The sequence below is a fragment of the Acomys minous genome (genome assembly GCF_964271855.1).
Source record: "Acomys minous genome assembly, chromosome: 16".
Taxonomy (NCBI): domain Eukaryota; kingdom Metazoa; phylum Chordata; class Mammalia; order Rodentia; family Muridae; genus Acomys; species Acomys minous.
Genome location: NC_140498.1, coordinates 84,357,892 through 84,374,663, shown reverse-complemented (window position 1 = coordinate 84,374,663; position 16,772 = coordinate 84,357,892). Strand labels below are relative to the sequence as shown.

General features: G+C 49.9%; 1 protein-coding gene across 1 annotated transcript in view; it reads left to right on the top strand.

Moving 5' to 3' along the window:
- Positions 1-16,772, top strand: part of GTF2H3 (general transcription factor IIH subunit 3) — an 18,283-nt gene extending 1,511 nt beyond the window's left edge. Inside the window, exons 2-13 of the mRNA XM_084762041.1 lie at positions 2,240-2,319; positions 3,779-3,885; positions 3,995-4,161; positions 6,476-6,538; positions 9,988-10,017; positions 10,666-10,694; positions 11,160-11,234; positions 12,374-12,427; positions 14,691-14,759; positions 15,452-15,587; positions 15,709-15,745; positions 15,830-16,772. Of these exons, the coding sequence (XP_084618167.1) occupies positions 2,240-2,319; positions 3,779-3,885; positions 3,995-4,161; positions 6,476-6,538; positions 9,988-10,017; positions 10,666-10,694; positions 11,160-11,234; positions 12,374-12,427; positions 14,691-14,759; positions 15,452-15,587; positions 15,709-15,745; positions 15,830-15,899 (917 nt within the window). The 3' untranslated portion in view covers positions 15,900-16,772. The remainder of the gene's footprint in view (positions 1-2,239; positions 2,320-3,778; positions 3,886-3,994; positions 4,162-6,475; positions 6,539-9,987; positions 10,018-10,665; positions 10,695-11,159; positions 11,235-12,373; positions 12,428-14,690; positions 14,760-15,451; positions 15,588-15,708; positions 15,746-15,829) is intronic.

Sequence of the window (16,772 nt, the reverse complement as noted above, 5' to 3'; positions counted from 1 at the left end):
ATTAGAAGCATCACGTTGGCTACTGTGTGGAAAATGGATTGTGGGGAGCAAGAGGAGTTAGGGAGGTTCACTCAGCAGCTCTGTCTGTTACACGCTTATGAAAGAGGCAGGCCAGGCACTGCTTGTCAACTAAAGAGGCAGAGGCTCAAGGGACTTAGTAGGGACATGGCATGAGCATGTTTCTGACAGGCAACAACACATTGTTTTCTTTCTTTTCTCTTTTTCTTTTTTTGGTTTTTTGAGACAGGGTTTCTCTGTGTAGCCTTGGCTGTCTTAGACTTGCTTTGTAGATCATGCTGGCCTTGAACTCACAGTGAATCACCTGCCTCTGCCTCCTGAGTGCTGGGATTATTTATTTTTAAAGATTTATTTATGTATACAATGTTCTGCTGGCATGTGTGCCTGCAGGCCAGAAGAGGGCACCAGATCTCATTATAGGTGGTTGTGAGCCACCATGTGGTTACTGGGAATTGAACTCAGGACCTTGGGAAGAGCAGGCAGTGTTCTTAACCTCTGAGCCATCTCTCCAGCCCAAGTGCTGGGATCATTAAAGGCGTGCCCCACCACCACCCAGCCCACATTGTCTTCTATCTCAAGCTTCTTGGTGCTAGCAAGGAAGGAAGAGGAAGTAGGATTTGGTTCTGCAGATGCCAGAGGTGGGGGATGATGCTGATGAAGGAGCTGGGGCTGTGGGCAGGAAGTAGGAGGCGTTCAGTTGGGCACCACCTTGTGCTGTTGCGTGAGCCTGCAGGTTTTCATGGCTGGGCGGGCACTGCCAGGATTGCTTTGTCCAAGTGAAGGCTCTTGGCTGTGTGTGGTGCCAGGTGCCTGTAATCCCAGATGCTCAAGAGGTGGGAGGTTACCAAGTTCAAGGCCATCTTAAAGGGTCATGGTTCCTAGAGTGGTGACTCTGTTTAAGAACACTAGCAGAGGACCCATGTTCAGTCTAACATCCACACAGAGGCAGAACCAGTCACAGGATATGGCGCCATCTTCTGACCTCTGAGGGCACTGCATGAATGTGGTACTCACACACAGCCCCAGTCAAAGCACACCTGCATATAAAACAAATCTTTTTTTTTTTTTTTTTAAATAAGAAAGTGCTAAAGATGTAGTTTGGTGACAGAGCCCTTTCTTAGCATGTACACATTCCTGTGTTCAGACTCCAGCACCAGATTGAATTAAGTCATAGCTGGTCCGAGTTCTTCAGTGTGGGTGTGTGTTGAATGTTTACCCTACTCGGCCTGTTTAGTTGTGTCTGTCAGTTTGCATAGTGGCTTAATACCTTCCCGTGGTAAAAGTTGGTTCCTGGGCTGGGAACGAAGCACTATAATAGAGTCCTTGTCTGACCTTCACAGACCCCAGCACTGACTGTGGTACAGCTAGCACTTGGGAGGTAGAGGCCAGCGGATCAGAAGTTTGATAGTATCCTTAGCTTCATAAGGAGTTTGAAGCCAGCCTGGGCAATATAAATAATATGTAAATAAATAAATAAAACGAAGATTCTTAATCATAACTGGCTTGCCTCTTGTATGATGGATCATTCTGGGACTAGCTTTGAATTTACAGAAATCCATCTGCCTGTGCTTTCCAAGAGCTGGGATTAAGGACAATACACCATCATTCCCAGCAATTAAAATTAAAAAGGTTTTCCCCCTTTAACATTCAGTGTGTGTGTTACTGGGCAGGTTTGTTGAGTCAGGTCTCACCTAACCATGTACATCCCAGGAATCAAACTCAGCTCACCAGGCTTGGCTATAGGTGCCTTCACCTAGTAAGCTGTCACTGTCCCTTCCTTGCTTCTCTTTCTTTCTTTCTTTTAAGATTTATTATGTATACAGTGCTCTGCCTGAAGAGGGCATCAGATCACATTATAGATGGTTGTGAGCCATCAGGTAGTTGCTGGGAATTGAACTCAGGATCCCCGGAAGAGCAATCAGTGCTCTTAACCACTGAGCCATCTCTCCAAAGCCCCATTGTTTTTCTCTTTTAAAATGAGATACTGGGTCTCAAACTCAGGGCTTCCCCGGTACTAGGCAAGCCCCTCATTCAGCTGTGTCCTCAGCCCTGTGAGCTAATCTTCAAGGGAACTTGGCCTTCTCTGTGACCTCAAGATGGATCCAAGGATGCTAACCTTGAGAAGGCCTGGAGCTGATGAGTCGGTTCGTCGCGAGTGTTAACTTTACTTGGGTCCCGTGAGGCTGACATTTGAACATGTTGCTCTTCCTCCTGTTTGTAGAAGACGAGTTGAACCTTCTGGTTATCGTAGTTGACACCAACCCGATTTGGTGGGGAAAGCAAGCATTAAAAGGATCTCAGGTAAGGTGGCCCCTTGTCATCAGTTGTAAGTCTGTGTCCCGCCCACTCTCCCCCAACCCCCAACGGCACTGTCAGTCTTTATAAGCTGGGTGTGGTGGCCTTTGTCCAATCGGGGCACTCAGGAGGAGACGGCAGAGCCATCCCTGAGGTCAGGCTCATCTTCCGCCAGTCTGAGCTAGAGACTGTCAGAAAAGCAAAGCTGTCACCTCAGAAAAGCCAGTTACACCGCACAGACCAGGAGGTTGCCCCAGAACTGGCCCCACGGTTCCTTCTTGGACTGTGTCTTTCAGCACACGACATCCTCACACCTGTTGACGGTCACTCCTGCCTCCTTCCCACATGCGCAGGCAGCTGTTGATTGCCTCCTGTCTGTGTTGCCTTTTCTAAACAGCTCACACGTCCATCGTGTAGGTATGGGGCTGGCATAGTGTGCCACAGCACGAGTGCAGAGGTCTGTGAACAGCTGTTGGGTGTCTGTTGTTTGAGTCGACCATATGGACCCTGAGAGCTCAGGTCATCAGGCTTGGTGGGAAGCACCTATAACCACTGAGCCATCCTGCCCAACTTTGGCATTTTGAGACAGGCTGGTTTTTTTTTTTTTAACATTTACTTTTTGTTTGTAGGTGTGTGTGGGTGTTCGCATGCTTTGGCGGTCTGGAATTGATACACTCCTTTTGCTAAGTGTGTCCCAGTCATTAAAGTGCCTTTGTTTGTTGAGCCATCCCATTGTTTAGTTTTAATTTTTGATGGCACATAGTTTATCTGAAAAAAAAAAAAGCAAGATTGTACTTTTATTCTTTTTCTGCCTTTTCTTTTGATTTTTTGAGACAGGGTTTCTCTGTGTCCTGAGCATGCTTTGTAGACCAGGCTGGCCTTGAACTCACAGAGATCCACCTGCTTCTGTTTCCTGAGTGCTGGGATTGAAGGCGTGCACCACTGCATCCTGTCTTTTTTTTGCTTTTTCAACAAGGGATCTCAGGCATCCCAGGCTGACCTGGAACGTGCTGAACAGCCTGAGGATGACCTTGAACTTCTTTCTGGTCAGGCTGCCTCTGTCTCCTAAGTTCAGGTCTTACAGGTTTGCACATGTGGCCCCCACCTTGCTAGTATTTGAGAAAGAGTATCCTAATCTGTAAACGGCTCTGTGTCAGTCAAGTCGGGAAGGCCTCTCAGGCCCTGTTCTTCTGGTTGTAGGAGGTGAATTGTTGTGCCAGATGGCAGCAACTGTCTGCACATAGTGGCACATATCATGACATGGGGTGGCAGAGACAGGTGAATTGTTGGACACCTGTTGCTACTCAGTGAGCCCAGACCACCCAGGGCCACGTAGGAAGACCCTCCTTAAACTCACCACAGTGTATAAGTAAATAAAGCTAAGTCATAAAGAATTGCTCTTTCTGTGACGTCTTCCTGCATGTAGTTGTGTGTGGAGCTGACGTGTTTCTCTCATGTTTGTCAGTTCACTTTATCCAAGTGCATGGATGCTGTGATGGTGCTGGCCAATTCCCACCTGTTCATGAACCGCTCCAACCAGCTGGCTGTGATAGCCAGTCACATCCAGGAAAGGTAGGGCCTGCACTCTGCCACCGGGGCTGCTTCTCAGTTCTTAGGCAGTTTCACGCAGGTGTACAGTGCACGCTGGTTACTCAGAGGGCTCTTTCCCTTACCCTGTCAGTCGGTTCTTATACCCGGGGAAGAACGGCAGACTTGGAGACTTCTTCGGAGACCCTGGCAACCCCGTTCCTGACTATAATCCCTCTGGGAGTAAAGACGGGAAATATGAGCTGTTGACAGCCGCGAACGAGGTGATCACTGAGGAGATCAAAGATCTGATGACCAAAAGTAAGAGCCTGGCTGTTGTCACAGCTGTCTCACTGTAGTGGTAATTGTATGGTTTTAAAATGTAAGTTTTTTTAATTAATTCTTTGAGAGTTTTGTACATGCATATGATTTTTTTTAATGATATTCACCAACCTCAGTCTTCCTCCTAACTCCTAGATCCATCCCTACCTCTTTTCCTCTCCCAACTTTGTGTCCTTCTGAAAAAAAATCTGGCTGTGGTTGTAAAGGCCTTTAATCCCACACTCAGGAGGCAGAGGCAGAGGCAGAGGCAGGCGGGATCTCTGTGAATTCCAGGCCAGCCTGGTCACAAAGTGAGTCCAGGACAGCCAGGACTACACATAGAGAAACCCTGTAAATAAACCAAAGTAAATAAATAAAATAAGAATTTCAACCAGCCTGTCATGGTGGCACACACTTGCCATCTCAACACTAGGGAGGTGAAGACAGGATGATTACTGCAAGTGAGCTTAGCTGGGGCCAGGACAACCAAGTGAGGCCCATTCTTAGACTGTTCCAGGACAGTCAGGGCCATACAGAGAGAGCCTGTCTCAAAACAAATGAAGGGGGGCTGGAGGGATGGCTCAGTGGTTAAGAGCATTACCTGCTCTTTCAGAGGACCCGGGTTCAATTCCCAGCACCCACATGGCAGCTCACAACTGTCTGTAATTCCAGGCATAGTTCTGGAGCAGTAGCTGAGAACTTACATCTCATCCAAAAGCACAGAGCAGAGGGAGAGCTGACTGGGAATGGCACGAGCTTTTGAAACCTCAAAGCCCGCCCCAGTGACACACCTCCTTCAACAAGGCCACGCCTCCTAGTCCTTCCCAGACAGTTCCACCAACAGGGGTTGGTTTGTATGAGCTGTGGCAGCCGGTCTCATCCAAACCATCACACTCTCCGGCTGTCGTCTTAGAAATGAAAAGCGCCTTTCCCAGCTCCAGGCTCTACTTTCCCTGTAGCCCGCATGGCTTTCAGCCTTTAATCTGCAGCGGTCACCTGGAGGGAAAAGGAACTCTAGTGACTGGAAGGGGTTGGCAGTGACCCAGGGCTGGGAGGGACGTGCGGGCCTATGGTTTCACAATTAGCGTGGTGATGGGCACACAGCTGCAAATGCATAAAAAGTAACCGTGCTCTGGGCATGGAGCGATGGATGGCTCAGCGGTGAAGAGCACCTGCTGCTGTTGCAGAGGACCCAAGCTGGACCCACAGCAGCCATGTAGGGGGACGCAACAGCTGCTCTCTCTCCAGCTCCAGGAGATCCAGGATTCTCTTTGGGCTTCTGTGGACATCATGTACGCTTGTGTATACACCCATAGACATACACATAAATTTTAAAAAAGAGAGAGAGAGAGTTCCAAAGGAGTATTTTTTTTTTTAAAGCAGAATTTCCCTGGGTCACCCCCCAGCTGGCTTGGAGCTTGCTGTGTAGACCAAGCTGGCCTTATACTCACAGATCTGCCTGCCTCTGTCCCCAGCAATGGCGGGATTAAAGGTGGAGGCCATCATGCCTGGCTCTATTTTAACCATTTTTGAGTGTACAGCTCAGTAGTGTTTGGTGTGAACACATTTTCAGGGCCACTCCATGTCCTTTATTTTATTTTTTCCTTTTTTAAATTGATTTAATCTACTTATGTATATGGATGTTTTGGCAGTGTGCATGCCTGGTTCTTGTGGAAGACAGAAGAGGGCATCAGATCCCCTAGAGCTGGAGATTACAGATGGTTGTGAGCTACCATGTGGGTGCTAGGCCTTGAACCCAGGTCCTCTGCTCTTTTTTCTTTTGGTTTTTGAGACAGGGTTTCTCTGTGTAGCCCTGGCTGTCCTGGACTTACTTTGTAGACCAGGCTGGCTTCGAACTCCACCTGCCTCTGCCTCCCGAGTGCTGGGATTAAAGCCGTGAGCCACCATTGCCCAGCCGCAGTCAGTGCTCTTAACCACTGAGTCATTTCTCCAATCTCTCTTTGTCCTAGAGATTTTGAGAAGAGGCATAGAGTTGCTTGCTTGTATTTACTGATTACAAGTTTCTGTGTTCTAAGATTCACTTTGAGCTGGGGTGGAAGGGGGCTGTGAGGAGAGGGCGGTGCACTCCTTTAATCCCAGCAGGCAGATCTCTATGAGTTGGAGGCCAGCCCAGTTAACAGAGCGAGTCCAGGACAGCCAAGGCTACACAGAGAAACCCTGTCTCAAAAAAATGGAAAAAAAAGAAAAGATCCACTTCGAACATGTTGTCTTTTGATTCTCTCATGAATACTTGAGTTTTAAAATGACTTCATTTGACTTATAATTCCCCTTTTGTGCTCCATAACATTGACAGGTGACATAAAAGGCCAACAAACAGAGACACTTCTGGCAGGATCCCTCGCCAAAGCCCTTTGCTGTATCCTTGTGCTCGTGTGCTCCACAGCAGTGTTCTGTGCTGAAGGTGTTTATGTGGTGGCTCTCCTTGCTCTGCAGCCATAATGTGCAGTAACTCCGCTGACCCCTGGGTATTCCTGCGAACATCATCTGAAAAGCCTGGTGCTGCTTCCAGGGAGGTCTTGCTTGGTTTCTTTTCGGTGTTTTGTTTGTCGTATGTATGAATGTTTTGCCTGTGTGTTTCTCTGTGTACTGTGTAGTGCCGTATGGGTACCTGGTACTTATGGCATCAGATCCCCTGGAATCAGTGTTATATACAGGTAGTTGTGAACCACCATATGGGTGCTGGGAACTGAGCTTGGGTCCTCTGCAAGAGCAGCCAGTGCTGTGAAGTGCTGAGCCATCTCTCCAGCTGCTGTGAAGTGCTGAGTCATCATCTCTCCAGCTGCTGTGAAGTGCTGAGTCATCATCTCTCCAGCTGCTGTAAAGTGCTGAGTCATCATCTCTCCAGCTGCTGTGAAGTGCTGAGCCATCTCTCCAGCTGCTGTGAAGTGCTGAGTCATCATCTCTCCAGCTGCTGTGAAGTGCTGAGTCATCTCCAGCTGCTGTGAAGTGCTGAACCATCTCTCCAGCTGCTGTGAAGTGCTGAGTCATCATCTCTCCAGCTGCTGTGAAGTGCTGAGTGATCATCTCTCCAGCTGCTGTGAAGTGCTGAGTGATCATCTCTCCAGCTGCTGTGAAGTGCTGAGTCATCTCTCCAGCTGCTGTGAAGTGCTGAGTCATCTCCACCTGCTGTGAAGTGCTGAACCATCTCTCCAGCTGCTGTGAAGTGCTGAGCCATCTCTCCAGCTGCTGTGAAGTGCTGAGCCATCTCTCCAGCTGCTGTGAAGTGCTGAGCCATCTCTCCAGCTGCTGTGAAGTGCTGAGTCATCTCTCCAGCTGCTGTGAAGTGCTGAGCCATCTCTCCAGCTGCTGTGAAGTGCTGAGTCATCTCTCCAGGTGCTGTGAAGTGCTGAGCCATCTCTCCAGCTGCTGTGAAGTGCTGAAGTGCTGAGCCATCTCTCCGGCTGCTGTGAAGTGCTGAGCCATCTCTCCAGCTGCTGTGAAGTGCTGAGTCATCTCTCCAGCTGCTGTGAAGTGCTGAGCCATCTCTCCAGCTGCTGTGAAGTGCTGAGTCATCTCTCCAGCTGCTGTGAAGTGCTGAGCCATCTCTCCAGCTGCTGTGAAGTGCTGAGCCTTCTCTCCAGCTGCTGTGAAGTGCTGACCCATCATCTCTCCAGCTGCTGTGAAGTGCTGAGCCATCTCTAGCTGCTGTGAAGTGCTGAGCCATCTCTCCAGCTGCTGTGAAGTGCTGACCCATCATCTCTCCAGCTGCTGTGAAGTGCTGAGCCATCTCTAGCTGCTGTGAAGTGCTGAGCCATCTCTCCAGCTGCTGTGAAGTGCTGAGTCATCTCTCCAGCTGCTGTGAAGTGCTGAGCCATCATCTCTCCAGCTGCTGTAAAGTGCTGAGCCATCTCTCCAACTGCTGTGAGGTGCTGAGCCATCTCTCCAGCTGTTGTGAAGTGCTGAGTCATCTCTCCAGCTGCTGTGAAGTGCTGAGCCATCTCTAGCTGCTGTGAAGTGCTGAGTCATCTCTCCAGCTGCTGTGAAGTGCTGAGCCATCTTTCCAGCTGCTGTGAAGTGCTGAGTCATCTCTCCAGCTGCTGTGAAGTGCTGAGCCATCTCTCCAGCTGCTGTGAAGTGCTGAGCCATCTCTAGCTGCTGTGAAGTGCTGAGTCATCTCTCCAGCTGCTGTGAAGTGCTGAGCCATCTCTAGCTGCTGTGAAGTGCTGAGCCATCTCTCCAGCTGCTGTAAAGTGCTGAGCCATCTCTCCAACTGCTGTGAAGTGCTGAGCCATCTCTCCAGCTGTTGTGAAGTGCTGAGTCATCTCTCCAGTTGCTATGAAGTGCTGAGTCATCTCTCCAGCTGCTGTGAAGTGCTGAGCCATCTCTCCAGCTGCTGTGAAGTGCTGAGCCATCTCTCTAGCTGCTGTGAAGTGCTGAGCCATCTCTAGCTGCTGTGAAGTGCTGAGTCATCTCTCCAGCTGCTGTGAAGTGCTGAGCCATCTCTCCAGCTGCTGCGAAGTGCTGAGCCATCTCTCTAGCTGCTGTGAAGTGCTGAGCCATCTCTAGCTGCTGTGAAGTGCTGAGTCATCTCTCCAGCTGCTGTGAAGTGCTGAGCCATCTCTAGCTGCTGTGAAGTGCTGAGCCATCTCTAGCTGCTGTGAAGTGCTGAGCCATCATCTCTCCAGCTGTTGTGAAGTGCTGAGTCATCTCTCCAGCTGTTGTGAAGTGCTGAGTCATCTCTCCAGCTGCTGTGAAGTGCTGAGTCATCTCTCCAGCTGCTGTGAAGTGCTGAGCCATCTCTCCAGCTGCTGTGAAGTGCTGAGCCATCTCTCCAGCTGCTGTGAAATGCTGAGCCATCTCTCCAGCTGCTGTGAAGTGCTGAGCCATCTCTCCAGCTGCTGTGAAGTGCTGAGCCATCTCTCCAGCTGCTGTGAAGTGCTGAGTCATCTCTCCAGCTGCTGTGAAGTGCTGAGTCATCTCTCCAGCTGCTGTGAAGTGCTGAGCCATCTCTCCAGCTGCTGTGAAGTGCTGAGCCATCTCTCCAGCTGCTGTGAAGTGCTGAGCCATCTCTCCAGCTGCTGTGAAGTGCTGAGCCATCTCTCCAGCTGCTGTGAAGTGCTGAGCCATCTCTCCAGCTGCTGTGAAGTGCTGAGCCATCTCTCCAGCTGCTGTGAAGTGCTGAGTCATCTCTCCAGCTGCTGTGAAGTGCTGAGCCATCTTTCCAGCTGCTGTGAAGTGCTGAGTCATCTCTCCAGCTGCTGTGAAGTGCTGAGTCATCTCTCCAGTCCCTGATCTTGCTTCTTCCTCCGATGGCCTGGTGCTGACTTGGCTCTTATTCCATCACAAGAAAACTTCAGTACTGAGTTTAAAAGCTATTGACTAACCCTGCAGCTTAATTAACAAGTGGCACTCTGTGTAGGTGAGCAGGTGACCTGACCTGCCTCATAGGGTAACCAGATAGTCCCTGGCACCCCATTTCATGTGTCATGGGCTCTCCACCTTGCCTTTGTTAAATGTCTTTGAATAGTATTGAGTGTTGTGCACATCCTTGTGTTTTTATCCAGTTAGCCTGATCTTCTTTGTATAGTTTTCCAATTCATTATGTCATTGATTGGGCTTGTTGGGGTGTGTGTGGCCCTAGTATACTGCCTAGGATGGTGGCTGCTGCTGCCTCCAATTGTGGTCCTCACAGGCAGAGAGAATCCTCTCCCCTGTGAATTCAGAATGGGTAACTGAACCCAGCCCGCCCACATGGCTGACATGGCAGGTGATGGGAGAGGCTGGCTTAAGTCTGAAGGCCTGTTTTCCTGCTACTCCACATGCTTATGGAACATATTTTATATTCCTTAATGTTAATGACTCCAGACATTCACAGGGTGAACAAGACAGTGAAAGGTAAGAGCTATTCCTTCACAGCTATCACCTTGTTGATTTTACTGCTGCATGCTTGGTGGGTAGCTGAGGATTGCTGAGCACTCAGGCAGAGGCAGGCAGAGCTCTGAGGTCATGGCTAGCTGGTCTGCAGAGCAAGTTCCAGGCCAGCCAGGGCTGCATGGTGAGACCTGACTTAATATAAAATAAAAAGTGTGCCAGGCTTGGGGGTGCACACCTTTAATCTCAGCACTCGGGAGACAGAACCAGGTAAATCTCTGTGAGTTCAAGGCCAGCCTAGTCTACAAAGTGAGTCCAGGACAGTCAAGGCTACACAGAGAAACCATGCCTCAAACACGCGTGCGCGCGCGCACACACACACACACACACACCAGGGGCTGGAGAGATGGATCAGAGGTTATGAGCACTGATTACTCTTCCAGGGGTCCTGAGTTCGATTCCCAGCATGGTGGCTTATAACCATCTACAATGAGATCTGGTGCCCTCTCCTGGCTTGTAAACATAGATGCAGGCAGAACATTGTGTATATAATAAATAAATAATATAAAAAATAAAATAAAAAACAAACAAAAAACAAAAGTGCTTAGAAAACCACATGCTTTTTAAGCTACCTTGTTTGTTAAGTTATAATCTGTTTTTATCTCTTTATAGATAATCAGGAGATGAAATCCAGGATATTGGTAAGATCACACACAACTCACACACAACTGCAGACAGCTGAAAGACGTGGGAATGAATCCAGGCATGGTGTCACATGCACTTAATTCCAGCCTGGGGGAGGGAGATGCAGGCTGATGTCTGAGTTCAAGGACAATGTAATCTATGGAGCTAGTTCCCGGCCAGCCAGGGGCTCGGGCCAGCGAGGTGGTTCTGTTGGTAAAGGTGCCTGGTGCCAAGCCTGAAGACTTGACTTCAGTCCCCAGGACCCAGATGGTCCTACCAACCAGAAGTTGTTCCCTGGCCTCCCAGTACACACTGATACTCTGGACAGATGCCGTCAGTCTAACAAGGAGCAGGGAAGCTCTGTGGGGTCTCACACCTGAGGGGTTTAGTGCTGTTTAGGAAGGGGGGCTAGAGAGGTGGCATTGTGTGTGGCCTGCAGTGCGGCCTGGGCGGTCCTTGAGGTCTGACCACTGTGTTTGCAGGTGATCAAGGCTGCGGAGGACAGTGCACTGCAGTACATGAACTTCATGAACGTCATCTTCGCCGCTCAGAAGCAGGTGAGGCATAGGCCTTCCTAGTTCCTGGAAGAAATGATCAGAGGCCAGGTGTGGTGGTGCCGCCTTTATGAGTTTGAGGCCAGCCAGGTATATATGGAGTCCCACGACAGCCCTGGGACTACACTGAGAGATCCTGTCTCAAAAACAAACAAAAAGTGATCATTGTCACAGCAGTGTTCTGAGCTGTGATTAGTGGGCTGGGGACTTAGGATCCACACTGGCACTTGTCATTTTGCTGTTTAGAGGACTGGGCAGTGTTCTCAGAACTATGCACTCAAAGTTGGTTTTGCATTGGGTGTCAACTTGTGAGCTCCCTGTAGCCCACATAGGCCTTGTAATGTAATGTGTATGTTTTGCAAATAACTGAGATGTTCAGATAACCAGACGTAACATCTTTGTTCTCTGATTTTTTAACAAAAATCTGTCTGTTTTGCCTGAATGTGTATATATGTGCAACGTGTGCAGTCCTGGTGCCTGCCGAGGCTGGGAAAGGATGTCGGATCCTGTGGAACTAGGGTTGCGGATGGTTGTGGGCCGTGAGGGTTACAGATAGGTGCCAGGGATTGAGCCTGGGTCTGCTGGGAGAGCAGCCAGTGCCCTTACCCACTGAGAGCAGCCAGTGCCCTTACCCACTGAGAGCAGCCAGTGCCCTTACCCACTGAGAGCAGCCAGTGCCCTTACCCACTGAGAGCAGCCAGTGCCCTTACCCACTGAGAGCAGCCAGTGCCCTTACCCACTGAGAGCAGCCAGTGCCCTTACCCACTGAGCCTTCTCTCCAGCCACCTTGTCTAAACCTTCATCCCTAACAAACAGCACCACTAGAGCCCTGAGTCCTCCTCAGCATGGAGAGTGTGGTAGTGGGACGGGGCCAGGCTCTGGAGGCAGGACTTAGGACCTGTCTCAGATGCTTCTGGTGCCAAATGCCTCAGTGTCCACCTCGCAGCATCACTACATGCTAAAGGGCCTGTTTTAGGACTAGAGTCTTGCTGGACAAATAGGGCATATCTGTACCAACACTAGGGAGGCAGAGGTAGGAGGGTTACCACACGTTCCATGCCAGTCTCGTTACACAGTTGAGAGTCTCGCACATCCGAGACAGCTGTAACCATTGCTGTAACGTTTTAAAATGCTTCTTTCAGAATATTCTCATTGATGCCTGCGTCCTTGACACAGATTCAGGGCTCCTCCAGCAGGTGAGTCTCCAGTGCGTGCGTGGCAGTGGCCAGGCTTTTGGATAGGAGCATTCTGTGTATTGAGCACTTGTGGGGATGGTCACACGTTTGCCAGGCATGCTGGCACAGACCGGTAGTCCCAGCAGTCAGGAAGCTGAGGCAGGAGGATCATGAGATTTGAGGGCAGCCTGGGCTACAGAGTGAGACTCTGCAGAGACAGAGGGAGAATATGAGAGTGTCTCGGTTATACAGAGTTTAATGTATAATTAAAATGGGTTTTATATGTCCTGATTTGTTTTGAGACAGGGTCTCACTGGACCTAGAACTCACAGAGATCTGCCTGCTTCCGCCTCCCTAGTGTGTGCTGCTGAGCCTCCCCACCCGCTTAAATGCAGCTTCTAGGAACATGTAAATTCTGTACATTGCCCCATGGGTGTCTGGGGCACTGGCGGGTGTGGCTCTTTGGGGAGGCGGTAGAGCTCACTCCAGCCCGGCTGGTTTTAGATTCCTGGCTGCTCTCCTGCTTCAGATGTTGCTTTGAGCAGAAGTTTGAAACTGAATGACGAGGAAGTGTGGAGGGACCCACACCCCAGATAATCAGCAGGCTGTGGATGACGACCGTCTGCTTCTGGGCCAGTGAGATGGCTCAGTGCCTGAGGTGCCTGTCACCAAAGCTGACGGCCTAAGCCCCTTTCCTGGGCCCCATATGCTGCAAAGAAAGAGCCAAGTCCCGCAACTTTTCTCTGCTCTCTGTGTGCTGTGGCACGCACGCGTGCCCAGAAATAGGAAATGTAAAGAAAACACTCAACAGTCCTTCCCCATTCAGAAATTCCTTAAAAACTTACACCCTTGAAGATCAGTCAGTCAGCTAAAGGTCAGAGTCGGGGTGCTGGGCTTGTCTGTTGCTTAGGCTCAACTTGACAGTAGGCATTTGGTATTCTTTTTTTTTTTTTTTTTTTTTTAATACATAAGAATGTATTGCTTTTTGTTTTTTTAGAATTTTTTTAGGGATACCTAAGAAGTAAATACACTTGCATGTATTTAAAATCTAGACTCCCACCCCGTGAGAATGAAGAGACAGCATAGGAATTGCCGTGTGGGTGCCATGTGACAGTCCCCTGCTTGTGTGGTGTGTAATGCTCAGAGGGTCACTGCTGCCTTCAGTTCGTCCTAGGGACACCAGTGTTTTCTGTACGCACACTGTTGCAGTTCCTGGTGCATTTCAGTAGCAGGCTTTCAAGGAAGCTACAATCTGTAGCTGCCCATTTCAGCTCTCAGGGTGTCCCCCAACTCAGAGTCTCAACTCTGATTGAAAGCTGGCTCTGTACCCTGTCCCTCACTGTGACCCCTTGGGTCCAGTGCAGCCTCTCCTGAGGCCCAGGCAGGCAATTCTGCAGTACGCATGGCATCTCCTCTTGGGCACCTCAAGTCTCCGCGTGCAGAACAGAGCTTTCCCTGTACAGTGCTTTCTCCCAAACTCTGAGCCCCATCTCTGTGGCCACTGGGCAGGTCAATCTGGCTTTTCCCCTTTTCTCTTCCTCTCCTTCCTTATTGCTAGGATCTGGTTGAATCTGTCTTCGTCACAGGCCCTGAGTCCCATCTAATAACGGCTCTCAGCACACGTACCTCCACCAGCCAGGCCAGTCATCGTGGGAGTTAGAAAGCTCACACCATAAACGAGGCCATGGTACCCCCTTCCTGAACTACCTCGCCTCCCACTCCCCACCCCTAGCATCCGAGCACACTTTGGTTGATAGCCAAGTCCTTGCTGTGGCCTTCTGTTCACCCCATGTCTTCTGTTTTCATCCTGGGACCCCTCTTGACTCCTGGGTGTTGCCTGGGACCACAGTTAACCGGGGCTGCTTTGGACAAATGCCTTGGTCTGCTGGGGCTCAGCTCTGGCCTTCCCTCCTTGTCCCTGCTTCTCCTTCCCCGTCACCTCACCTGCTTCTCCTTCCCCGTCACCCCACCTGCTTCCCCTTCCCCGTCACCCCACCTGCTTGTCATGGGACTTATAAACCACATCATCAGTTTTGCACCCTGAAGCCTGATGTGCCCCCTTTCTCTCTTAAAACTAGCAAGGAAACTTTATTTAAGGCAAAGCTTTGGGAAGCTCAGAATCCGCTGCGCGCTAGTGTGTGTAGCATGGACAGTGATGAGCACACGGACGGACCTCATACACTGACTTTATAGACCTGTCGAGCCCCACCCCACCCCCGCCATGAGCCCCACTCCTCTGGGAACGTCCAGCTGCTGCTTTGGCAGTGACTCCTCTGTCTTGCAGGCTTGTGACATCACAGGGGGACTGTACCTGAAGGTGCCTCAGATGCCTTCTCTCCTGCAGTACTTACTGGTGAGTTAGCAGCAGCAGCGCCCACCACCTCGAGCACCCCAGGGCAGGGATTGCTGGGAGAGTAAATGGTGCTTCAGAGTTCGCAGGCTGGGGAGGTGGACTCTCTGGACTCTGAAGGTTGTTTACAAATGTTACTTATGACTGTATAACACAGCGTGGAGGGAGTTGGGCCGACAACATGGCTCAGTGAGTCACGGTGCTTGCTGCCAAGCCTGATGACCTGAGTTCAATCCCCAGGACTCACGTGGTGGAAGGAGAGACCCTTCTGACTACCACATGTGCTGTAGCACGTATGTGCACACACACATACAAGCACACAAAACAAACCAAAAAAAAATAAATAAATAAATATGGAGTGAAAAAAATGAATCTTAGTAGACTTGGAAGGAACTTATTTTTACTATTTTGTGTATGTGGGTGGGTGCACGCTTGCCACTGAGTGCGTGCGGAGGTCAGAGGACAACTGGCCGTAGTCAGTTCTCTCCTTCTGCCATGTGGGTCCCGAGAATGAGACTTGGTGGCAAGTACCTTTCCCACTGAGCCATCTCACTGGCTGAAGGAAAGTCTGACTTAGCATTCTCCTCAGTGCTGAGCGGCCAAGACTGCTGTCTTTGTCTGGTTTTCCTCCCAGGATGTAATTAAAGGTCCCCTGCTTGTCCTTTCTTTCTGCTTTTTTTTTTTTTTTTAAACAGTGGGTTTTTCTTCCGGATCAAGATCAGCGCTCTCAGCTAATCCTTCCACCCCCGATCCACGTGGACTACAGGGCTGCCTGCTTCTGTCACCGAAGTCTCATTGAGATCGGCTATGTCTGCTCCGTGTGTCTGTCCAGTAAGCTCATGTGGACTTTGTCTTACTGTCTGTGTTGGGGTGGGGGGTGGGGGTGGGGCAAAAGTGGCCTGTGGTGTTTTCAAGTCCAGTTATTTCCTTGTGTTTTTGTTTTTTTTAACAGTTTTCTGCAATTTCAGCCCCATCTGCACCACGTGCGAGTGAGTGTGTTCACAGGTGCGGGTGGGAGTGGGCTCCTGTGAGCTGCAGAGCCCTGAGCAGGTGTTTCCTGTCTATCCTTCCAGGACGGCCTTTAAGATCTCCCTCCCTCCTGTACTGAAGGCCAAGAAGAAGAAGCAGAAGGTGTCCCAGTGATGAGCCATGGAAGCTCCTCTCTCACCTCAGGCAGACTCCCATGGGGAACACGGAGGAATTCTTCAAAACTCGGCTCTTGGCCTGTGCTTCTAGGGTGTGGAGCCGAAGTGGACTCCAAACCTCTGGTTTTATCCGGAAAGGGGGACAGGCACAGAGTTAGGGCATTTTGTTTGTAATTTGTAGCAGTTGCTTGGCAGAAGCTAGCTGCTGCTGTCTCGTTTGTGGTCTCTTTGGTCCTTGGTGCTGGGTTTTGAACCCCAGCCCTGCCTTGCATGTGCCAGGCCAGCACTCCACCACCGTGTCAGCTCATCATGATGGATTCTGGGTCTTTCAAGATGGGCAGTGTGTGAAGTTGGAACGCTGCTCAGGAAGGTGTCCAGCATTGGGTCATTGTATCAGGCGTGACAGAGCATCTTAGTTGGACAAGTGCTACATGCCTGGAGTCCTGACCTTGGGAGGCTGAGACAGCAAGGACTGGGGTTCAGATCCTGCCTGGGATATGTAGAAGAGCCCGTCTTTTTAGAAAAGAACATTTTACTTCAAATAAATTGTTTTCTTTATTAACTGTATTCAAATGTAATCTGACCTAAAGGTGCACACCTTCAATCCCAGCACTCAGGGAGCAGAGGCAGGTGGATCTCTGAGGCTAGCCTGGGCTACACAGTGCCAGTTCTAGGCCAGCCTGGGCTACACAGTAAGTTCACACCAACCAGGCCTCCATCTTGCCACTTTGTTTATATCAAAACAAAACAAAACACTGAAAAATAGTAACATTGGTATTGGAGAACTGTTGAACACTAGACATGTAAGTGAGTTCAATAGAAACATTTGTAATTTCAACAATAAAGATCCTATTTTAAGTATTTTTCTAAA